At 44.5% G+C, this 22,039-nt stretch overlaps 2 protein-coding genes across 4 annotated transcripts in view; one reads left to right on the top strand and one right to left on the bottom strand.

The window, feature by feature from the left end:
* Positions 1–4,030: 4,030 nt before the first annotated feature.
* On the top strand, positions 4,031–8,422 carry LOC137881956 (homeobox protein DBX1-B-like). The gene is made up of 4 exons (XM_068724186.1): positions 4,031–4,493; positions 5,050–5,133; positions 7,641–7,843; positions 7,951–8,422. Exons 1-4 carry the CDS (start codon positions 4,124–4,126, stop codon positions 8,230–8,232), a joined length of 939 nt encoding a protein of 312 aa, XP_068580287.1. The 5' UTR covers positions 4,031–4,123; the 3' UTR covers positions 8,233–8,422.
* A 560-nt stretch (positions 8,423–8,982) lies between these two features.
* Positions 8,983–22,039, bottom strand: part of ckap5 (cytoskeleton associated protein 5) — a 31,876-nt gene continuing 18,819 nt past the window's right edge. For 2 of the 3 annotated variants that reach the window (XM_068724183.1, XM_068724185.1), the window contains 18 exons: positions 21,321–21,443; positions 20,900–21,049; positions 20,606–20,809; positions 20,393–20,528; positions 20,103–20,296; positions 19,833–20,005; positions 18,288–18,311; positions 15,595–15,768; positions 15,372–15,492; positions 14,715–14,894; positions 14,437–14,624; positions 13,514–13,586; positions 13,204–13,392; positions 12,897–13,034; positions 12,294–12,377; positions 11,996–12,155; positions 11,796–11,917; positions 8,983–10,731 (listed from right to left, as the gene is read on the bottom strand). In XM_068724183.1, the coding sequence (XP_068580284.1) occupies positions 10,468–10,731; positions 11,796–11,917; positions 11,996–12,155; positions 12,294–12,377; positions 12,897–13,034; positions 13,204–13,392; positions 13,514–13,586; positions 14,437–14,624; positions 14,715–14,894; positions 15,372–15,492; positions 15,595–15,768; positions 18,288–18,311; positions 19,833–20,005; positions 20,103–20,296; positions 20,393–20,528; positions 20,606–20,809; positions 20,900–21,049; positions 21,321–21,443 (2,697 nt within the window). In that variant the 3' untranslated portion in view covers positions 8,983–10,467. The remainder of the gene's footprint in view (positions 10,732–11,795; positions 11,918–11,995; positions 12,156–12,293; positions 12,378–12,896; positions 13,035–13,203; positions 13,393–13,513; positions 13,587–14,436; positions 14,625–14,714; positions 14,895–15,371; positions 15,493–15,594; positions 15,769–18,287; positions 18,312–19,832; positions 20,006–20,102; positions 20,297–20,392; positions 20,529–20,605; positions 20,810–20,899; positions 21,050–21,320; positions 21,444–22,039) is intronic. The other variant, XM_068724184.1, reaches the window with a different exon arrangement.

Here is a 22,039-nt window from a genome sequence, read left to right as displayed (position 1 = left end):
ATAGTATGTAGACACGCCTCAAAAGGTACTTCCATTTTCAAGAACAACAAAGACAATGTGTGTGAATGCGTAACCCTCAGGTCACTTTAAATCATGGTAGTGATGTGCCGACAAATGATGACTCATGTTGTTAGTACAATGAACTGAGGTATTCGTCCTTGTCCCCGCTAGACTACAGCTGCGATGCTCCATGGAGGTTTTTAGCAACACCGGGCAGAGAGAGACAGACCAGGTCCCTGTAGCTTCGGTGGGCTCGTACGTGTGCGCCGCTTCAGATTCAGCAAAAACAAGGAACGCTCACAGGGAAGTCTCCATCACGGAGATGGGCGAAAGAATACACGTGAGAAAGTATGTCATAGGAAAGAGTGGATGAAGAGGATAGAAGAGGATGTTCATCTGTCTCTGCACATCTGATTGTGTTCTAAAAGTTGACGACCATTTTTCTGTTTTGTAAAATAGTTATTAGCCATCTACTGTGGCTCAGTGGTAGAACAGGGTAGTCCTTCACGGTCCTTGCCCTAGTCCAGGTCAACTTAACCCTAAGTTGCTCCCGTAGTCAATGGGTGTGAATGTTAGTTAGTCCTGATGGACAGGTGGCACCTTGCATGGTAGAACCTGTCATCGGTGTGTGAATGGGTGAGTGATGACATGTAGTGTTACAGACCTTTGAGTGGTCGGAAGACTAGAAAAGATCTATAAAAGTTCAAATCCATATAAGATTTACCATATTTTAAAAGTATAAGCTTATTCTAAATGAACTGTAAAAAGTATTAATAAACCATAAAAAAGATATTCAATTCATTGAATCGTCTCTTGTGTACTTTGGTGGGGTTTTTTTGTCACATATGCAATGATGATTGCTGGGTAATAAGTTTGTTGATGTTGTCCAATGTCCAGTCTCTATCTGTTCATGTGACCGTATGATGCGACGTACAGAAGCTAGTTCAGTCGGAGAAGCTTCGGTCAGAAACCTGGCCCATTGTAGACCCAACTACCTTTCACCAACGAGCATGATTTTATGTTTTGTTACGCTTCGCAATGAACATTTGTAGCCCAAAAACTATTTTCCCTCTTATGAGCAAAACAACAGTAGTATCGATTCATTAAGTTCCACGTAGCACGCAAGCTAAGCTCTGTAGCTCCTATGACAAACAGAGGGAAACGACTTTAACAAGCTTCTTGTGAAACATTGTCTCTTTGCTTTGTTTGCTCCATTTTTGTTCAAACTTGGAGGCTTAGAGCTTAACTAGTTACTTCACCACAGACACAGCCTTAGTTGTTTTCCCCTCTTTGCATGTGTAACCAATTGGGCCAGTAAGGTGGGGAGGGTTCCTGTTGTAAGACTTCAAGAGGCTAATAGCTTAAAAATGAGTCTTAACTGGTGTTTAAGTCACCGACAGCTGTTGCGCTGGTTAAGAATCGAGCAGCAGGCCGGTCTGTCTGTCGGACCAGGAGCAGACATTAGTTCTGCTGATGCCCGTATTCCCTCCCAGGGAACCATCTGCTCCACTTCAATACAATAGAGGGATTTTCTGGAGGAATAAAATGCTTTGAACGCAACTATTTCTCTCTCTCTCTCTCTCTCTCTCTCTCCCTCTCTCCCTCGCTCGGGTTTTTGGTTAAGGTGTCGTATTTCCCGGCAGGACGGCCGACTCAGAAATCTGAATGATTGGTTCTTTTTTACTGAAGAGTGGATCATTTCATCATGATGACTTCAAAATGAGACTATATCGGAAACGAGACGCGTCTAAGTGCGTATAGATTTGGGACTGAAATGAGAATACTGGAGCATGTGGCCACTAAGGAAAATCCAAAATGGACGACTGGTACTGTAGGAGAAGTCTGCCGATAATATTCATCATAATTACTATAGGCCAACTGAGTCAGTTGAGTTGTTTTTTTTGGTTTCTTGCTGTGTCGTATTCTTTTTTGCTTTTGGTTGTTGTATTTTCATTTGCTTTTTTTTTATTTGCATTGCAATCCAAAAATCATTTCCATTTTTTTTATTCTATCTAAAGGAAACTTGAATGCACAGATATAAATAAATGCTCATTTCTGTTGATTGTTGCTCAGCACTATTGTACATAGTTTGGGGGGGGAGCATTCAAAATGCATGTAGTTTCCACAGTGACGGAGCATCTCTAACTCTACGTTATCGTATCACGTTGTGTGAGCAGAAATCTCAAACACCAACGTCCTCAAAGCTGGATAAATAAAAGCAAAACGATACATGTACACATAGGGTAAGTGAGGAAATGTGCTTCTTTTGTAATATGGGTGAAATGACCCAGAAGATACTGATCCCTAATGTAGAAATGCCTTTTATATTGTCTTATTAATATGCTCTGGATGGGTGATTATTACAGTACAGTTGGTGATGTTTTTGATAACAGAACGTATGGGAAGGTGAAGAGTTTGCAGCTGCTGCAGAGGCCAAAGGAAGTAAAGGCGTAGACGTGTCAGTTGGTTTGGTATCTTACGCTAGGCCTATATCAGACCACACATGACCGTCCTATAGCAGCTCCTCGTGGTCCTAACCCTCCTCAGCAGTACAAAATATATAGAATGGACTTGTGACCCGAACAGTTGGTCCTTAAAGAAACGATCAGAGCGGCATCGGCTCACGGAAGACGAACGGAGAGGAGAGCAGCACGCGCTCAAACGCCGTTAGTCACAGGTCTTATCGCGAGCCTCCAGTCGCAGACCAGGTCTTTTCTAAAAGTCTTTGTTCCTCTCGCACCTCTGTCTTTGTGAAGTTTCAAACACCACCACCAGTTTATTTCACGATCACAAAATTGTTTGCCACAGCGGGCAAACTCAATCTATAAGAAGACGCCAAAGGTCACAAACATTTTTGCCTATACCGCCGAGATTTGAATGACGATTTCCCCTCCATTTAGCCTAAAACCGGGCATGCCAGGGGACGTTCAGGGGCGGTGGGTGTTCTGTGTTTTCTGAACTTTGACTCATTTTACGCTCATTCAAGTCAACGGGGGGACATTCAGACGATCACATGATCAAAGGCCACCAGAACAAAGCTGACTTTAAGTCTCGCTCTCTTTCAGTCCTTTTAAGTGGAAAAGGGGAACCTGTCTCCAACTTGTAGACTGGATGACAGCTAATTGATGATGATGATGATGATGATGATGATGATGATGATGATGATGGTGATGATGATGATGATGATGGTGATGATGATGAAACAACCTGGATTCAAGTAAAAAAATAAGTGCTGTGATTTTTTTTGTGGGGGGGAAATCCCACAGAAGATCCAGATCTTTTACACCTGAAATGATTTAGTTTACTTTAAGTGACTTGAATGGATATGAGTATTAATTATCACAATTATTATTCTCACAGGCCCGTCCTGACGATGGACAAGAGACAACACGGGTCTGTTTGTCAGAGTGTGCGTGGCTGTTTGTGGCAAGGGGGGGTTGTTGTTATTATTATTAATATTGTTATTATTATATGTATTTAAAATGTCTCAAACCTTTGCTGGTTGTGGGGTGTCATTGTCTGAATACGGGCCTGTGTAACAATACTAGTTCTGCGTATTCCTCTGTCTGCGCGGAGGGATAAATGCTGCATTAATAGGTGAGTGATTAGTCAATGGGATCTACTTTTCCAGAGATTCTTCAACAGTAAGAACACATTCAGCTTCTCACATTTGTGTCACAAACACTCCAATGGGTCAGAGAAGTGAAACACCGTGAGGAGTGTGCATCTCATCAGCATCAGGAGTGCATTCATGACGTTTATTACAATAAACACAACAGATCAAACCATGAAGGAATCAGAGGGCCGTTGACCAACCCCCTCAGCCTGGCCTTACTGTTCAAAGAGATTCAGGCGGAGGCTGAGGGCTGAACTTGTGCGCGTGCACATGTGCACGTGCCTGAATGTGTGTGTGTGTGTGTGTGTGTGTGTGTGTGTGTGTGTGTGTGTGTGTGTGTGTGTGCGTAGAAGTGACTCCCTTAGTATAAAACCTCTCCAAGAGGGCGCAGAGACGCACAGCGCGCAGAGTGAACGTGTCTGTAGGTCCCTCTTCATTTTCTCCCTTCAAGGATTCTCTGCAAACTAAACGAGACAAAAGTTGGAAACTTTTCCAGACTGGACGACCATGATGTTTCCCTGCAGCGCTCTGCCGCCTCCTCTGTACCCGAGCTCACTGCGTCCCGCTGCGGCTCTCTCCTCGCCCCTGAACCGCTCTTTCCACTCAGGCTTCCTGGTAGAAGATCTCCTCCGGTTGAGCCAGCCGGTCGGCTACATACACAGGACTTTCTCTTCCAGAAGTCCCGGGGACATTCTCCCGCTCAGCGTGGGACCGTGCGGCCCTTCCCGGGCGTTGGAACCCGGCACAGAGCGCTCTGCGCTTCAGAGCTCCAGCCAGCCGAGCCGCGGTAGCCCCGGCTCTCCGCACACTGCCTGCCCGGACTCCGGCTACCTGAAGTTCGGTGTTAGTGCGATACTGGCACCGTCGACACGGAGCGGTGAGTATGAGGCCGGTGTACTGGACGATGATGAAGATGATGATGATGATAGTTATGGTAGCAGCTGCTGTTAATAGCCTAATGATCAGTAGAATATAACAAAATATGTGTTTCTATTATTATTAGATTATTAATTATGATTACGATATTATTTAATACTATTATTATGGTTATTAGAATTAATATTAATAGTAGTAGTAGTATAGTCTATGTAATATCAACTCACCGGCTCTGCAAGCTGCTGCTCCTCTCTCTTGACAAAATAATAATAATAATACTATTAATAATAATAATAATAATAGTAGATTACATTCAGGAAGCGCTTCTCTTACACAGAGTTCAGGCCCCTGAGGTGCATCAGAAACAATTTTAAAATGTTGTGTCATCTGTTTTTCCAATCAATTATTTCTCCCTATAGGCCCAGTTATTAAAATATTGGATATTTAAATGTTCCATATATTCATCATTGTGATGTATTTGTGTCTGCGGCGTTTCCTGTCCACGTTATGAAACATCAGCTCATTTAATGTGTTCTTGTTCCGCATTTGCTCCTCAGTCCAGAGTCTTCAGACCAAGTCCTTCCCTCTGCCTTTCTTTGACGGAGGCCTTCATCCGTTCATCAGAGCTTCCTATTTCACAGGTTGGTGGACTGAGAGTCATTTTGATCTCTTTGAGACTAACTGTCTCTTTTACAAACAGGGATCTGAGAACATAATCGGCAAAATAGAAACAAACGCAAACGACGCAATATACAGATGTGTGTCAGACCTCCTCCAGCTGTCTGTAAAACAATGATGCATCCATATCTTTCACAGGCATATTTGGAGAACACTAAACACTAATAAGAAACGCTTTGGCACTGAACATTTCAAACTGATATCGACTAATATATTAATGAATATTATTTCATGGATATATTCATACTGGGCTTCAATTAAATGAAGCGTTATCTCTGACTGCAGCTACACCTGTTCACACACAATGATCTGAATGATTTGACAGCTTGTGAACAGGGGTATGAGCTACACATTCTACCAGCTGATGCTGCTGCTGCTGCTGCTGATCATGATGATGATGATGATGTTGATGATGTGGTCTCAGCCGTTTAGCATGGGAATTCCCTGGACAGCTTGGAATCAGCTCCGCCAATTTGAAGGTCTGTTAGGCGGCGCGCTGACTGCTGACATTAGCACCAGTTCGTCCCCGAATCTACAAATTAGTCCGGTTTGTCACGCTCTCGACAGATCAGTGCCGTTTGTCACGGTCTAAATGCGAGGCGGGTTTCTTCCCAGCTCGGGAACTCAGCGCCTCTTCACGCGCCGTCGTGTTTTGTTTTTTTTTCCCACCAAGCCCCCCCCCCCTCTGCAACCCCACAAAGATCCCCAACCGTGACCAATAGGAGCCGGAGCCAAAACCACACACACACACACACACACACACACACACACACACACACACACACACACACACACTCTCACACAAACACACTTACACATATTGATTTGATTTATTTACCAATATTGCTTAGCATATTGGTAAATTGTACACGTATGAACATGTAGAGAGGAGAGCTTTGATAAGTGCCTCATGAAGAGCCCTAAGCTGTGTCATTATACTGACCTGTCTTTAATGGGCCTGTAATATACTGGCCTGTCGACGGCCTTTTCCACTCTGTTCATTACAACACAATCACTTTTCTCTGTGCATTCGCAGCCTATACAAGCCTCCTTCATGCCTCATTAGAGGCAGTGTGGGCTGAGCTTTTGGAGAGCCCGTCTCATTAGCATAGGCTCTGTTTCCACTGCCGGACAAATTGGGGCTTTTTAACGCCAGATTTTCAGGCAGGACAAGTATATTATAAGGCGGCATCGGGGACGCTTGTGTGCCGACGGTGGAAATGAGAAGGGATGACTCTGTTCTGAGAATCCCTGAGGAAATGTAGAAGTTTAGCAGAACTTATCCATTCAGAAAACTGCATTTTTACCAAATAAGCAAGAACATCAGGAAAGTATGATGGATAGATTGATTGATTTCTAACGTTTTAGACACATTAAAGGCACACAAACGATGAAAAAGAAGCCAGAAATAGCAAAAGGCTCAATTGGTATATGTACTCGTATTTCTCTTTTCTAGTCTTCTGACCGCTCACACACTCACACACTGATGACTCAGCTTTCCCGTATTGAATATAAAACAGAATGATACGAGTCGACCTAGAATCAACTAAGAAACTCTCTTTATCAGAGGACACAATTAGAATTAACCTTATTATTAATGCAAATAATTGTTAATTAATCAAATTGTCCAATGAAACTATTTCATCTTTAGCAGCGGATACAGAAACAACTGCAAGGAAATGTAAAGCATAACATTATGACTCACGCACTCACTCATAATCGGTGTCTCATAGCTGCTGGCCTCATCGTGGCTGTAATAAATCCAGAACTGTACCGTTTGTGTGCCTTCAATGTGTCTAACACGTTAGAGATCAATCAATTAATCCATCTGTGACATACAATTTATCGTTGATGTATGCAGTAATGTTAATACCACAGTATAGTTGGTGAAGCCGTTATCCTCTGCACATGGACATCACTAAGCCATTACTAGTGATTTCCTACAGAAGTCATGATTGCGAGGTATAAACGTCTCACCTACTTACTGTATGTAAGCTCAGAGTAGCTTCTCTCCTCATCCTCCACCGTAAAATACTTATAGTATTTTTTTGTGTGTGTGTGTGTGTTTTCTTATGTAGCAAACTGACACTTTAAACTTCATTTTGTTGCACCGTCCTGTAACCTCGTTTTGATGGCTTGCTATTAGTTAACGACCTTAACTAGTTTTCCATTTTTTATAAACCTAATGACATATATCATTTCTTCTTTCTTCATGTCTGCTTTTTCTGGGAATTTGGGAGTTAAAGCAGGTAGCAGTTGTTCTGTGGTTCTGTGTAGAACATCCCAGCTACGGGATATGTTTTGTAGAAAGTTGGCTAAAGGGGGTCCCAAGGGTCTTACAGAATTTGACTCATTATTTCATTTATTTTTCATCATTAGCCAGATGCAGAATGCACGATGACAACTATAATGCAGTGTTTCCACACGGATCATGTAGGGATGGCTTATGAATCTCTTTCGTCCCCTCCAGCCTCGTCCTCTGTGGTTCCTGTTCCGGGAACTTTTTCATGGCCCCTGGCCCCCAGAGGGAAACCCAGGAGAGGCATGCTGAGGCGGGCTGTGTTCTCAGACCTCCAGAGGAAGGCCCTGGAGAGAACTTTCCAGAGGCAGAAATACATCAGCAAACCAGACAGGAAGAAACTCGCCAGTAAACTGGGCCTTAAAGATTCCCAGGTACAGTAAACCCCCCCCCCCCCCCAAGGACTATTCCATCTTGTCAAATGTACTGTACATCGGTGAGGTCAGTGACATTCACACTGGATTTCGTCTGTCCTGTGAAGGTGAAGATCTGGTTCCAGAACCGCAGGATGAAATGGAGGAACTCCAAAGAGAGGGAGCTGCTGTCGACAGGCGGCTGTCGCCAGCAGACCCTCCCCACCAAAACCAATCCCCACCCGGACCTCACCGACGTAGGCAGCACCCACTGCCACAGGCTGGACGGCCACGAGTCGCGTCTTCACCACCACCACCACCATCATCACCACCATCTTTCCTCTCCGTCAGAGTCCGGCAAACAGTCGGAGCTCTCGGAGTCGGACAGTGAAGAAATCACCGTGTCGTAAGAGTCAGACGTCTGGTTAGACTCTCAGGACGGCAGCCTCCTCTGAAGAGAGTCCGTCAGCTGTGAAGGACGACTCGACAAAAAAACCACAAGTGCTTGAATCTGCTCTGTACATAGCTACATCTACTCCACCTCTCCTCCACCTGTCTGTACAGTGTTGTTTATATGACTTGTATATGTAGTCCAGTATATCGATACACAGTAAATAAAAGTATACTGAGTTATTTTAGATATTTGTAGATTGAAATGTCCAAAACTCTTAAATATACAAAGTGGTCTTGCCATGAATATTTGTATACTTTATATTTTCTCAAATAAATCTTGACAAGTGTCATCTTGTGTTGATGTTTAGTGTCCTGCTTCATGAACTCTGTTCATAATGCGTCTTATTTTAAACTAGACATCACAGGCTGTTAGCGGTTAGCTGTTAGCTTACCACTGGTTTAAGGTTGAAGACAACTAGAACTGGTGTCGACTGTTAGACCTCATCCCGTTGATGCTTCGGTTACCTGAACGCCACCGGATTCACTTTCATTTATTAAACATTAAGGTTTAAGATCACAGAGTTCAATATAGGCATTTATTCCTATAGCTCATAATTGAATTTTTTTTTTTTTTTTTTTTTTAAGTTGAATTGTTCATGGTCTTATGAAGGCAACACTATCGAACGTTAAAGCGTTCCGACAGCAGCGCCCCCTTCAGTAAAATACAGCTGAAAAAAAAAAGAAAGAAAGAAGAGCAAACTCAAAGATGGATTATTAAAAAAAAAAAAGAAAAGAAAGACTTTATTGCCATTTTCCACTATGGATTAATTATACAAGGAAAGCAACAATGTAAGACCAGTACAGACATTCAAATTAAAAACACAAAAACAATGTTATTGTGTTTTTTTTCCTTCCTTCTTTCAGATAACTGACAAGGCCATCATAAAAACAAATGATTTAATTACACAGCCGGTTTGTTAATGGAAACTTTATTTACATGAGAAAATAAAAACAATCACTGACTTCATGCCATACTGTTTAAGCCCACACCCACACACACACACACACACACACACACACACACAAGAGTGGCTGCTGTTAAATAAGTGCAGGGAGGTTAGTGGAGGACAGTAAGTACAGTATTTACAGCAAACCTGTAAACAGCTTTGCTTGGTCCAAAGTGGACAGACTCCCTATGCAACACCTGTTTATAACAGACAACACCAGCATACAGCTGTGGCTTTCAGTCGGTCCAACTCCATCGCGCGGCTTCGTGTCGCTGTGGAAATGCAACTTAAAAAGTACTTTGTGGAAGGAGAAATATCTGAAATTGATAGAAATCAGACATCTCTCTGATAAAAGCAGGTGCTGGAGCTATTAGCCACCAAACAATGCTAATTAGACAATTCTCCTTTGCTGATAGACAGAAAACGTTAACTTTCTGCAAGTAATCCAAATCATCAGATGCTCCCAGTGCTGAGAATTACAAACTGATACTATGACAGTGTTCAGCCACAAGGGGGCGGTCACATGCTGCATTTACACAGCTACAAGTTGAGCCCTTTACCCAGCAGCTCTCCTAAATCCAGCAGCAGTGACGTTGGTCGTCATGGTGAAACGGGAAGAAACATTTCTTTAGACTTGTTTTGTCCCGAAACCACATGAGATGCACTTCTTAACAGTTAAGTGGTTACAACTTTTAAATATGTACAAACATATTGTGCAGGGATATTGGAAACAGAGAGAGGAAGGGAAGTTTACCAGTTAATTATCAGAGTAAAAAGTGTACATGAGAAAGTAGAGGGTGGGAGGTACCCTGAAAGAAAAAGCTGGGACGGGACAGGACGGGACGGGACGTGCGACAGTTTGTTTTATCAAGATGAAACTGTACAGACTGAGAATTAATAACATCAAAGCTTACGGCTAGACTGAGAAGTTTGAGTAGTACATAAAAACACGTCGATGGTTTCTTTTCGGTGAGTGTAGAGGCTGAAAACCTCGGCCTCAATCTGAATGTTCTCATCTACGTCATACATATCAGATTAGGGTGCGTTTGATGTCTAGTAACTTACAGGCACAGTGGGTGGAGTCAGGTTCAAACTTGAGGGTGCGTTTTGTCTGCTGCTACCTGGTTTGTTGAACTGCTTCCTATTTCCGTCCACCAGAACATGAAGATAAAACACAGAACGGGTTTTCTACCACCTGCTGAACTCCACAGGCTCTGAGATGAAATGAGGTGACGCGGCGCTTCCTTACTGCCGGTTGCTCTTTATCCTCTCCAGACGTTTCTTCAGGTCGTCCAGGTTGGCCGCTGGGGAAGCCGAGCGGGTGTGCGCGTGCGTCGGGGAATGGGAGTGCGTGTTGTGTTCCTGCTGGTACAGCTCTCGGGACTCTTTGAGCTGAGACAGCTTACTGTGGAGCATGTCGGTGGACGAGGCCACCGGCGGCTTGGAGGACAGCAGGGAGGACATGGGAGGTCGCTGCTGAGGCTCGTCTTCGCTGCCGCCGACACCCTGCTGCAGGTAGAGAGGGGGAGACATGGGTCAGCTTCTATTATGAGCGCACAGTCGATGTTACTGTTCAAACCACAAAAGTTTAATGTGCTGCAGCAGAAAAACACTAATTCAACTCATATTTATTATCTTGTTACTTGAGCTGGCATGGCTAATATTGATCTTATCCAGAGTACACATGTCACAGATCCCCATGAAATACAGACTCTCCTTCCACTTCTTTTGTTTAATCTAATGTTTAAAGCCACTGCTGTCGCCGGCCACGGAGGAAGAAAAGCACTTTAAAAGCCTAAAATGCAACCAAAACCAACAGCTTTATTTATAAACCTTATGTCAGGGATTTAGTTGCGATGGTCTAGGTTAGGGTCAGGGATTTAGTTGCGATGGTCTAGTTTAGGGTCAGTGATTTAGTTGCGATGGTCTAGGTTAGAGTCAGGGATTTAGTTGCGATGGTCTAGATTAGGGTCAGGGATTTAGTTGCGATGGTCTAGATTAGGGTCAGGGATTTAGTTGCGATGGTCTAGGTTAGGGTCAGGGATTTAGTTGTGATGGTCTAGGTTAGGGTCAGGGATTTAGTTGTGATGGTCTAGGTTAGGGTCAGGGATTTAGTTGCGATGGTCTAGGTTAGGGTCAGGGATTTAGTTGCGATGGTCTAGGTTAGAGTCAGGGATTTAGTTGCGATGGTCTAGATTAGGGTCAGGGATTTAGTTGCGATGGTCTAGATTAGGGTCAGGGATTTAGTTGCGATGGTCTAGATTAGGGTCAGGGATTTAGTTGCGATGGTCTAGATTAGGGTCAGGGATTTAGTTGTGATGGTCTAGGTTAGGGTCAGGGATTTAGTTGTGATGGTCTAGGTTAGGGTCAGGGATTTAGTTGCGATGGTCTAGGTTAGGGTCAGGCATCTAGTTGCGATGGTCTAGGTTAGGGTCAGGTATTTAGTTGCGATGGTCTAGGTTAGGGTCAGGTATTTAGTTGCGATGGTCTAGGGTAAGGGACTAGGGAATGCATAACGTCATTGAGTGTCCTTATGAAGGTGGAGGTCCTGGGATGCGTGCAAGTCCACCAACCTTGGAGTTGTTTTCCAGGCCTTGTCTCTGTCTGAGGATCTTGAGTCTCTCATAGTAAACTGCTGGTTTCAGCTCTTCATTGTTACTGCTCAGACTGAAGTCCACGCCATGCTGAGGGATCACTGTGGAGATGTGCACACGTTACTATACAGGGTTGGCTTCACTGGGACCAAAGATCCGGTGACAGCTCCCAGTTTTACCTGCTGAGGTCTGGATGCGAGCCTTGCCCTCCCTCTCGGACTCGATCATACGAAGGCCTCGCTCTACGTAGCTCTGGAAGAACTGGGACGTGTTTTTGAGGAAGGGCTCCAGGTCTGCGTCCGAGTACTTCTGTTTGTACTCGTACAACTCTGTCAAACCCTGGGAAGAAGATCGGACACATTACTAAATGTGTTCCAAGCCCTTCGTCATAACGCTCCTTTGGTTCTCTCTGAAGTTGTAATAGAAACATTTCCTTTAAGTTTGTATACTTGGAATGATTTGGAAAACGGAGCGGACCTCTTTGGTGTTCTCCTTGGAGCCGATCTTCTTGAAGATTTCCGACAGAATGTCACTGACCTTGGCCTTCGACATCCGATCCTCCTTGGAACAAAGAAAAGGAAAGATTCCCGTCACTTCAGAGTTCATTTAGAAACTCCGCCATCCCAAAGACAACAACACAGTTTTGTGTAACTTCTTGACCAAAACGACAGCCGCTACAGCGTGTGTGGTGCATTTGGTATGTGTAGAGGTGATACTCTAGTATGTATAGCTTACAGTGCCACTAGATTCTGAGGTTCCATCCGTTAGCTTATAAGTCAGGGGGTTGCCGGGCAGATCGTATCATATTCAGCTGCTGAAACTCAGCTGCCCTCACCAAAACTCCGCTAGCATTTAGCCTAGCTTAGCACGTAAGGAAGACGCACGCGTGTTACGTCTGTTGCGTTCAGGGACAGCGGTGAGGAACGGACATCCCGGTGTCACAGAAGTATTACAGGCGGTCATAACGTCGAGCATTGAGTTTGAAATGTTTGATTATTGAGTTTTCTGCATCGAGTCATAATCGTTCAAGAGAGAATCGCGATGCATCTAAGAATCCATTTGTTTCCCCCGCCTACTCACCGTACGCAGGCCGGTCTTCTCGTTGCCACGGTCACTCTTGAGTCCTGAGAGGTTACCAGAGTGTTTGACCACCCGCCTCAGATGGGCCTCCAACTCTGACTCATTACGATTCTCTATCATCGATAGGTGGTCCAGGATCTGTTGATCAATGCAAAAGTTCAAATCTCATTAAGTCAAAATTAAATACAGTTGTCACAGCAAGGCAAGTTTATTTGTATAGCACATTTCAACAACAAGGCAATTCAAAGTGCTTCACATAAAACCATTAAAAAACTGAATATCTAATAATATGATGGGATAGTTTTACCGTGGCCCCCTTGAGCTTGCAGAGTGTGTGTAACAGAGTCTTCAGGGTTCTGTGTGGGACGTCATTCTTGAGCTGCTTGAGTTTCTCTTTGGGGAAGATCTTCATGAAGTTGTGGACATCCAGTAAGATCCGATCCAGGTTGATGTTGTTGATGGTCTCTGGGAGAAAGCGGATCATCCTCCACAGACACTAAACACACACACACACACACACACACACACACACACACACACACACACACACACACAAACGGCGCAGAGTCAGTTAACGGACAGCAGGGTCAGTAAGAGGAGGCGGAGTCACTCCTTACCTTCATGACCAGCTCACAGAACATAGGAGAGGCATTGGTGACTAAACTGTCCTGAAGCAAAACCAGCAGAGCACTGCAGAGACAGGAAGGGGAAGGGTTAACAACTATGTTCTACCATTATTATAAGTGTCGGTATTTTTGTTATGGCCACACCACGTCACTGTAAATTCACTCAGGGACAATTCTAATAACGTCAAACATATTGGTATCGATAGACTGAACACAAAACTGTGGATTCAAGAACCATCTCTTACTTTAAAGAGGAAACTATTTCTGCACGATCACATAGATTGTTGTTGGCATATAGAGGCCACACCCCCGGGACCATATTTTGGTAAAAATATGCTACGATAGTCAACAGGAAGTTTGAATTGCGTCATGAATTACACATATGGTGTTTGTCAAAGATAGTTTCGCAATTCAAGAAAGTGGCCGTTTGTTGTAGAAACATTTTGTTTTGTGTGAAAGCGATCAGTGAACTACATCTCTACGTCACCAACATGGCCGCTAGCTAGACTTGCTAGCTAGACTTGCTAGCTAACGTAGCAACGTTTCCCGCCCAAACGTCACGTTTTCAGAGTTTCTTTTCGACTGCCAGGAAACAAAAGGAGGCGGGAGACCAGCTGTTGGCGTGAGGCAGTGTGAGACGTCTTAAGCCACTCCTGGGTGTCTTTGTAATAACGCATTTTCACAGTTTTATTCTTTAACCCTTTTATGACAAACTGCAGCTTTCTTGACGTGCAAAATGTTAACATCATACGGTTAATTCATGGCACGATTCAAAGTGGGATCAAAAAATGATTCCTCCCTCTCCGTTGACTAAGTAAATAGTTTTCAGAAATGACATCACATGGTGGTCCATTGGAAGGGGCGGGACTTCGCCGCTCTATTATAACACAGGAGATTAAAACCTTCAGACCAACCTGTTTATGTTGGTCTGGTCAGACTTTTCCATAACTCTGGTCACCAGCAGGTTGACCGATCTGATGACCTGCAGTCCGTCTTCTATGTCCTCCATTCTGCCGTCCAGCATCACCGTTATCACACCGTGCATCAGGTCCTTCAGCACACCCATAGATGCCTCTCGGGCCAGGGACTCCATAGAGAACAACTAATAGAAAGAGAACGGTGAGGTCGATGATGTGACGACGATGACACAATGTAGTTACTGACGAATCGCGTTGGTGTGCGTGTGACTCACGGAGAGCATGTTTCCGATGATGCAGCTGTAAAGTTTCATGATGTCCTTCTTGTCCATCCGCTCATCGGCCATGTGTGTGCTGTAGATGAGCCTCAGCTGCATGAAGGTAGCAATGAGGAACTGATCGATGTGTCCCGACATGACTTCTGCTTTGTCCTCCTGCCGCAGCACCTCGTCGATCTACGGGGACAAACCGCACTTTTGATCCCACCTCAAAGCGATCTACGTTGGTACATTAGAGGGTGATAAGAAGCTGTACAGGGAGGGACTTAGGACCCGGGGGAATGTAGGTGAAGCATGGGAACCTGGAGGGAGTCTGTACTGGGGCAGTTGTGGAAGTTATGCTCATAAAGAGTTGCAGTTAAGTGCTGGACAAACTTTGGGACGCTGTGTCTCTCAAACCACTTCTCTCTGCTGACCTTTCCTGTGACTTATTTGGCCAACATCTACACCATACTGATATATCCGTTATAGGCATTCAAGGAGTGATCGGTAGGCGTTGTGGTGGTTTCTAGCATGCTCCACCTAGGCTCACCCTTACACCAATGTGGTTTTCTCTAGCTCTAGTAATTGCAATAACGGCAGTAGACGGTAAACACAAATCCAAGCTTCAAAAACATCCCCTTCATCGGCGATGCCATCTTCATGTTTTCATACCTGCGCCAGTGCTTGTATGCTGTTGTTTATGTCACCGCTTGCCACCTGAGAGATGACAAAGTTGATGGTGGAGGCCGTGCTGTTGTGGAGGTCATCAAAGTGCGGAGAGACCGAACGCATCCTTTTGAACACAAAAACACGGACAATATTAAATCACATACTTTCTGAGCTGCGCATTTGCGTCGGCGTGCGTTAGCCCGGTTGCGCTTCAGAGTGCGTTTACTTGGGTTCAGGGATCATGATGGGCTCCAGCAGCTCGTCCAGCTTGTGTTGGACGAGGTCCGGCAGCTCGCACACTCGGCCCTGGTCCATCTCGATCATGTCCAGGTCTAACTGAAACTCCTTAGGGGTGGAGGGGTGGGAGGACTCGCTGTGCTGGGCGTTCTGACGGGCTTGGCTGGATGGATGGATAGGATAGATGGGGGGGGGGGAGGGGAAGTCGACAAGAGAGTACATTTAGTCCAGTGTATTATCGATCAGTGCCTTTTAGCTTCAGTCCTGACTGACACAAGCTTTTACGCATTAGTTTGAGCATCTATGAGGGTGTATCCGATAGCAGTCGGTCAATACAAACGAGGATAAAATGTTAAAAAAAAAAATCCAATTCTAATGAGTTCAAAACGACTAACAGTCAGACAATAGTCAAACATTGAGAGGGTTTTGTGGGTTTACCCTCCAGTGCAGCCCTGCTCTGAACCGAGTTCAAGTGATTAGCTTGAACTTTTCCCAAATTGTAGTTGGACCGTCAGGACTGGAGCTGATCAGCGCTGATCTAAAACCAACATTGTGCATCTGTATCAAGCATGTTCATTCAGTGATTGTTGGCCACATTAATGAAGAACATTGCTGCTACTAGGTGGTGGAGAGGGGGAGGGGGAGACACACTGAAGAAACTATTATCCATATGGGATAACCCAGACCACCCTCTCCACCACCTACCGCAGGGACAGACTCATCCAGCTCTGCTGTCACAAGGACAGGTACAGGAGAACATTCCTGCCCTCTGGCCAGACCGATCAGACAACTATAACACCGTTACACTGTCTAGTTCTATCTCTGCACCATTGTTTAGTTAGTTCATTTAATATTCTATTTTATTGTATATATTATTTGTATTGCTTTGCCTATACCTATAAATGCTGCTGTAGCAAAAAAAGTTTCCCCTTGCGGGATTATTAAAAGGACCTATTTAATCTAATGTACTAACTGTCATTTAAAAATCAGTCACATTCTATCTCAAAATGAGTTCATGCATTCGTTTCTTCTGGACTAGATTATAGCAATTCCTTATTATCAGGCTGCTCTATTCAATTCAAATTAAGACTCTCCAGTTGATCCAGAATGCTGCAGCACGTGTACTGACGAACACAAAGAGAAGAGATCATATCATTATATTATTATAACTGTTGTGCCATTATTGTTGTTGTTGCCGTCTCTCTCTTTAAACCCAACCAGTCGAGACCATCCACCTGCCATCAGGACTAACTAACATTCACACGCCGTAGGCGCAGCTACAAGAGCACTTTTGGGGTTAAGTGCCTTGCCCAAGGACACATCGACATGCGGCTAGCGGAGCCAGGGGATTGAACCGCCGGAGCCGGGGATCGGTAATGAAGTCACGGTCCGTAATGCGGAACCAAAGCTCACGAGTGCAAATTCTGCTGACACATTTAGCACACAAAGCCGATTGTCGCTTCAGTCAAATCGCAATATGTGGAAATGAAATAGTGGAGCTGAAAGACCCACCAGCAGCTTCAAAGTAACAGAGTGGTGTATAAGACGAGGACGGCGTGTCGGCGTTCGTCCATCGTTGTAGAGGATGGGAATGAAAATGCATCCCCCAGGAACCCGAGTAGGAACCGAACCGCGACTCAGGAACCCGGGTAGGAACCAAACAGCGACTCCTGAACCCGGGTAGGAACCGAACCGCGACTCAGGAACCCGGGTAGGAATCGAACCGCGACTCAGGAACCCGGGTAGGAACCGAAGCGCGACTCGTTACGCTGGGGCTGCCAACAAATACCATAGCCAGGGTTGAGGCTGACCGTGGGAATTAACGTGAATGAGTGCAATTTAAAAAACGCAGTTTAATTACATGCCTGCTCTCACTGATTGTTGAAAGCGATAAAGTAGCCACGCTTCAGTAGGTTAACTAGCTAACGTTAGCATAGCAAGTCATGGCCAAAGTTGCTAGAACTAGACAGACAATGATCCGGGCCCTCTGGTCCTACAGTGACCGTGTCTCCGTTTGACTGGTAAAAAGTTACTGTTGAGGCTAATCAAAGTAAATCTACTGGTAAAAAGGCAGGAGAATCCTGATAATGACAGTAATAGAAGTAGTAGGAGGCGTTGTTTCCATTAAAATGGTTCACTACAGTCTATACAGTAGTAAGACCAGTGTACTGGCACATCTCTACCAAGGACCTCAATTCAAAATTGTGCACAATGTCATATTTTGAGCATAACACACTATGACAATCACATAATAACAGTCTCATCACCAGTGTAATGACTTATAGTCGTCGTGTTTATTTAAAATTTAGATAATTATAAAAGGTTAAACACAATAAGGTGTGGCCATCAATGGGGGAGAAGGTCTTTTTGCAACAGTCAAAAAGCAGATTTGTGTCCCTATATTTGTAGCTGGCAAAAGCTGGTACAGTATAAACAACATACATAAGTAAGACGACGGGATGATGGGAGAAGAGGAAGTGACAGCTAGACACCTGGACTATTAGTCTGGTGCTTTACCTACCATGTCCAGAAGCATGACTAAACCTCACCGTCACAGTAAACATTTCAGATGATTAGTCGTTTGAATGATGAGTATTAGATCACATTCAGAGGAGAGTTCTTCCAATGACAACATGTAGACAAGAGGGGCGAGGAGGAGGAGGAGGAGGAGGAGGTACTCACATCCTATACGTGCGATACATTATTCTGCTCCAGAAGAGGAGGAAAGCAGAGCAGAAAAAAAGAAGGAAATCACACAGGAAGAAAGATGAAGGGTTAAGAGACGGACGGGCAGAAGACAAGACAGCTGCTTTCACAGACGCAGTGGAATCGGATTTTTAAGCGCCAATTTTCCTTTAAAATAAGCATCTGTGAGAGCAGCCCAACATGCAACGACTAAAAAAAAAACGACAAGAGAAGGACAGATTAGTTGGAGATCGAAGAGTATGAATCCAACCACAGTCCTCAGCATGTAGGAGGATGACATGTTTATTGATGGATAACATGCTTATGAAAAACCGCTGGAAGAGTTGGATTTTAGTGCGTTCAAGACAATTCATGTCCAACGATAAGACATTTTAACTGCATTAATTTAGAAGCATGCCACGGCCTTCTACCTGTAAAATAATGGAATGAAAGTTTTGTTTACTGACCAACATCACTGGATAAATGATTTCTGTAAAACAGAAGTTGGGGGGTGTGTGTGTGTGTGTTGGGGGGCGGGTTTGCAGCCTTTCTACCATTCATCAATGTTTGTAATATTTGGTCATCAGTCAGGCTGCTCAATCGCTTAGGAGTCTTGTATTATGAAAGTAAAAAATTTAACCAATTATGGAAATATCAGAATTGATTTTGTCTAGTTTTACATCGGCAAGAAGGTAACGGTTAAGCATTAAAGTCCCAAAATATATTAAAGGATTTATTTATGCAATACTGTCCAGTTAAACAAAGTCTTTTTATATTGTATATTATGCCCACTGTGATTGAATGTTGTATAATAAACAAAGCAGTGAATAGATTTCATACTTAGGCACTTTAACACCAGGGATTGCCATGTTTGGAGAAAGACTTGTTCACTTTAAAACTGGCTGAACATCCGTCTTATTTTTAGTTTGTATGCATCATGTTTTAGTAACGTATGCTATATTGTATCGAGCCATAGAGAGAAGACATTTTAAAAACTAGGCCGTAATGTAACTCTTGTTGCTCACATGTTTATCCATCCAACAGTAACCATGAAGCTTTCCAGGGCCTTCCACACAGCCGACTATAAAGTCAAAAAGCATCCTCCAAGTCAGCAAACAGCCGACCACATAATCCACAGGCTCCTGATGTTCTCGTTAATCGCTTTTTACCGACAATAATCCCTCGCAAAGCAAGTGATCGACTCCAGGCTACAGTAAAGCTCATCTAAAGAGTCTCTATCCGGAGCTTCCTACAACTTCAAGCATGTGGCAGCCGGAAGGACTTCATCCAGAATTATTGAATTTGTGTCCATGAATTAATCAAAACCAGGGGAATGATTCAATTGAGGTATGAAATTATAACTTCAACGCACAAAATGGTAAATAATGGCTCGATAGATATATTTTTCTCTCTCCCTCTATGGCCATATATACTGTATATACTTTTAGTTTTTCCTCCCTCAATATTATATATTTCTTGGTGAGCTGGTGTTATTGGCTTCCTAACTTGAAAACAAACAGCCCTGAGGCAGAGGGGACCTACTTGAGTTTGTTGGGGTCTTCTTGTGCAGGCTTGCGGAGGAAGGTGGCGCTGGGGTTGGTAGGGTGCTCTCTCTGAGACCTCTCCGTCGCGCTCGGCTTGGCGGGAGCTGCCGTCGTCTTCTTGGCTGAACGCTTGATTCTCTCCTCCAGCATGCTCATGTCTTTCTCCGATAACTGGAAGGGATAGGGGGGGGGGGGGAGAGAAAAACAAGTCATGTACAATTGCATGTTTCGGGGTCGATTCTTTTGATAACGGTATCCTCCATCTTACATTTCCTATTAGTTTGTAGACTTGGTCCCCACAGACGTTGTAGACAGCCACCACAGTGTTCAGGGCGGCGTTGCGAACAGATGTGTCTCTGTCGCCTATGTGCACGGCTATCTCCTTCAGAGACTTGGCTGGTGTTGGCTGGCATACATTCATCCCATAGCCCTCTATCAAACAACCCAACTCCTCCAGACATTCTGAGGACAGAAACAATGTTAGAATACATCTCTTCAAAGACACGTTCCCCATTAAAGAGGCGTATAATGGAACAGTACAGGTCTGTAGAGACTTACCGGCTCTCTGTTTGGAGTTCTTGGATTTGGTTCCATCCATGAGGAAAGGGAAGACCTTGGATGCTGGGTAAACCTTACACAGCATGGCCAGTATGGCCCGAACATCTTTGCGAACCACGTCCTTCGACTCTCCCACCTGAAGAAAGAGACGAAACTGTGAGCGGAAAAAGCTCCACAGTGGCTTCTGTCGATCCGAGCGGGACGTGTGCTCACCTTGAGTATGAGGTAGGGGATGAAGGAGTTGGCCTCGTACTCCGTCAGGTGGTAGTTCTCTCTGTTCAGCATGGCGAACACCAGCTTCAGATACTCCAGCACCTTCATCAGGACTGTGGTGTTGGTGTCGAAGAACCGCAGAGTGAACCACTTCAGAATCAGGTCCAGACAGCTGATGGTGGCTTCGCTCTCACTTTCCAACCTCTGCCAGACACAAACGCACACATTCAGACTTTATTACCGAAACTAGCCCACTCCTAATGTTGTAATTTGTAGATTAAGACCAACCACTACCTCGATCATGACTCCTATAGCCTTGACGTGTCTCTGGAAGTCTATGTGAAAGAGCTCGTCCTGGAGCCACTTGGCAAAGCAGGTGGACATCTGCGTTTTCAGCTGCTCCAAATATTCATCTCGGGGAGTGGTGAAGTTCCATTTCAAAACCTACAAAGGAAACATTTTGTCAGCAATATTTACGGAGAGTTATTTTGCCTGTTTTTTTGTTTTTTTTTAAATACTCTAAAAACATTATTACTGCTATTTCCTCTTCAATACATCTCACCAACAATTATAGATGATTCAGTAATTCATTTTATTACACTGCACAAAGCTTTACTCCGCTTCCCATCCATCAGCTGACACTTCCACTCTCAGACACAGAATAGAACTGATCTCCCACTGGGATCAGGACATGTTTTTTCAGCTCGTCGGATACCTTTAGTTGTTTCTCTTCCTTGATCCTCTGCTCCTTAGCGTTGGGGATGAGGACGAAGATTGGCCCTGTCTTGTCTTCATCATCCTTCTGGCTTTTGGCTGCGGGCTTCTTGCCAGCTGCACCCTGAGAGGAGAGGCAGCGTCACAGAGTGAGGGACAGCGAGTGAACCGATGTGCTCCGCCTGTGGAACGTTTCTTAGCAGTGTGTGTAACCGTGACAGAGGTGTGTGTAGGTGGCAGACAGGAGACAAAGGGTGTTATGCTGAACAGATCTCAGTGCAGGTTAACACACACAGAGTGCAGAAACACAGATGTGATACTATTCCAAAACACTGATAAACACACACTCATGCAGTGGGGTGACCTGAAACGTGACCTCTCTCAGTTTGTGCTTCATTTCTGTTAGCAAGCATGTACTGCGCTGTTTGCTTGATGCACTGGGCTGTTTTGCCTGATGCACTGCGCTGTTTTGCCTGATGCACTGCGCTGTTTGCCTGATGCACTGCGCTGTTTTGCCTGATGCACTGCGCTGTTTTGCCTGATGCACTGCGCTGTTTTGCCTGATGCACTGCGCTGTTTTGCCTGATGCACTGCGCTGTTTTGCCTGATGCACTGCGCTGTTTTGTCTGATGCACTGCGCTGTTTTGCCTGATGCACTGCGCTGTTTTGCCTGATGCACTGCGCTGTTTTGTCTGATGCACTGCGCTGTTTTGTCTGATG

This window comes from Cebidichthys violaceus, unplaced genomic scaffold, assembly GCF_023349555.1.
Source record: "Cebidichthys violaceus isolate CVI_PGR_0920_01 unplaced genomic scaffold, fCebVio1.0.p SCAF_3, whole genome shotgun sequence".
Lineage (NCBI taxonomy): Eukaryota > Metazoa > Chordata > Actinopteri > Perciformes > Stichaeidae > Cebidichthys > Cebidichthys violaceus.
The sequence above is the reverse complement of the archived record's forward strand: the minus strand, read 5'-3'. Positions and strand labels throughout refer to the sequence as shown.

Bases quoted from the DNA above. Each gene is read 5' to 3' on its own strand.
- LOC137881956 (XM_068724186.1), top strand. From the start codon at position 4,124: ATGATGTTTCCCTGCAGCGCTCTGCCGCCTCCTCTGTACCCGAGCTCA. The intron at 5,134-7,640 runs GTTGGTGGACTG...CGTCCCCTCCAG, and splicing joins CAGAGCTTCCTATTTCACAG to CCTCGTCCTCTGTGGTTCCT. The intron at 7,844-7,950 runs GTACAGTAAACC...TGTCCTGTGAAG, and splicing joins TGGGCCTTAAAGATTCCCAG to GTGAAGATCTGGTTCCAGAA.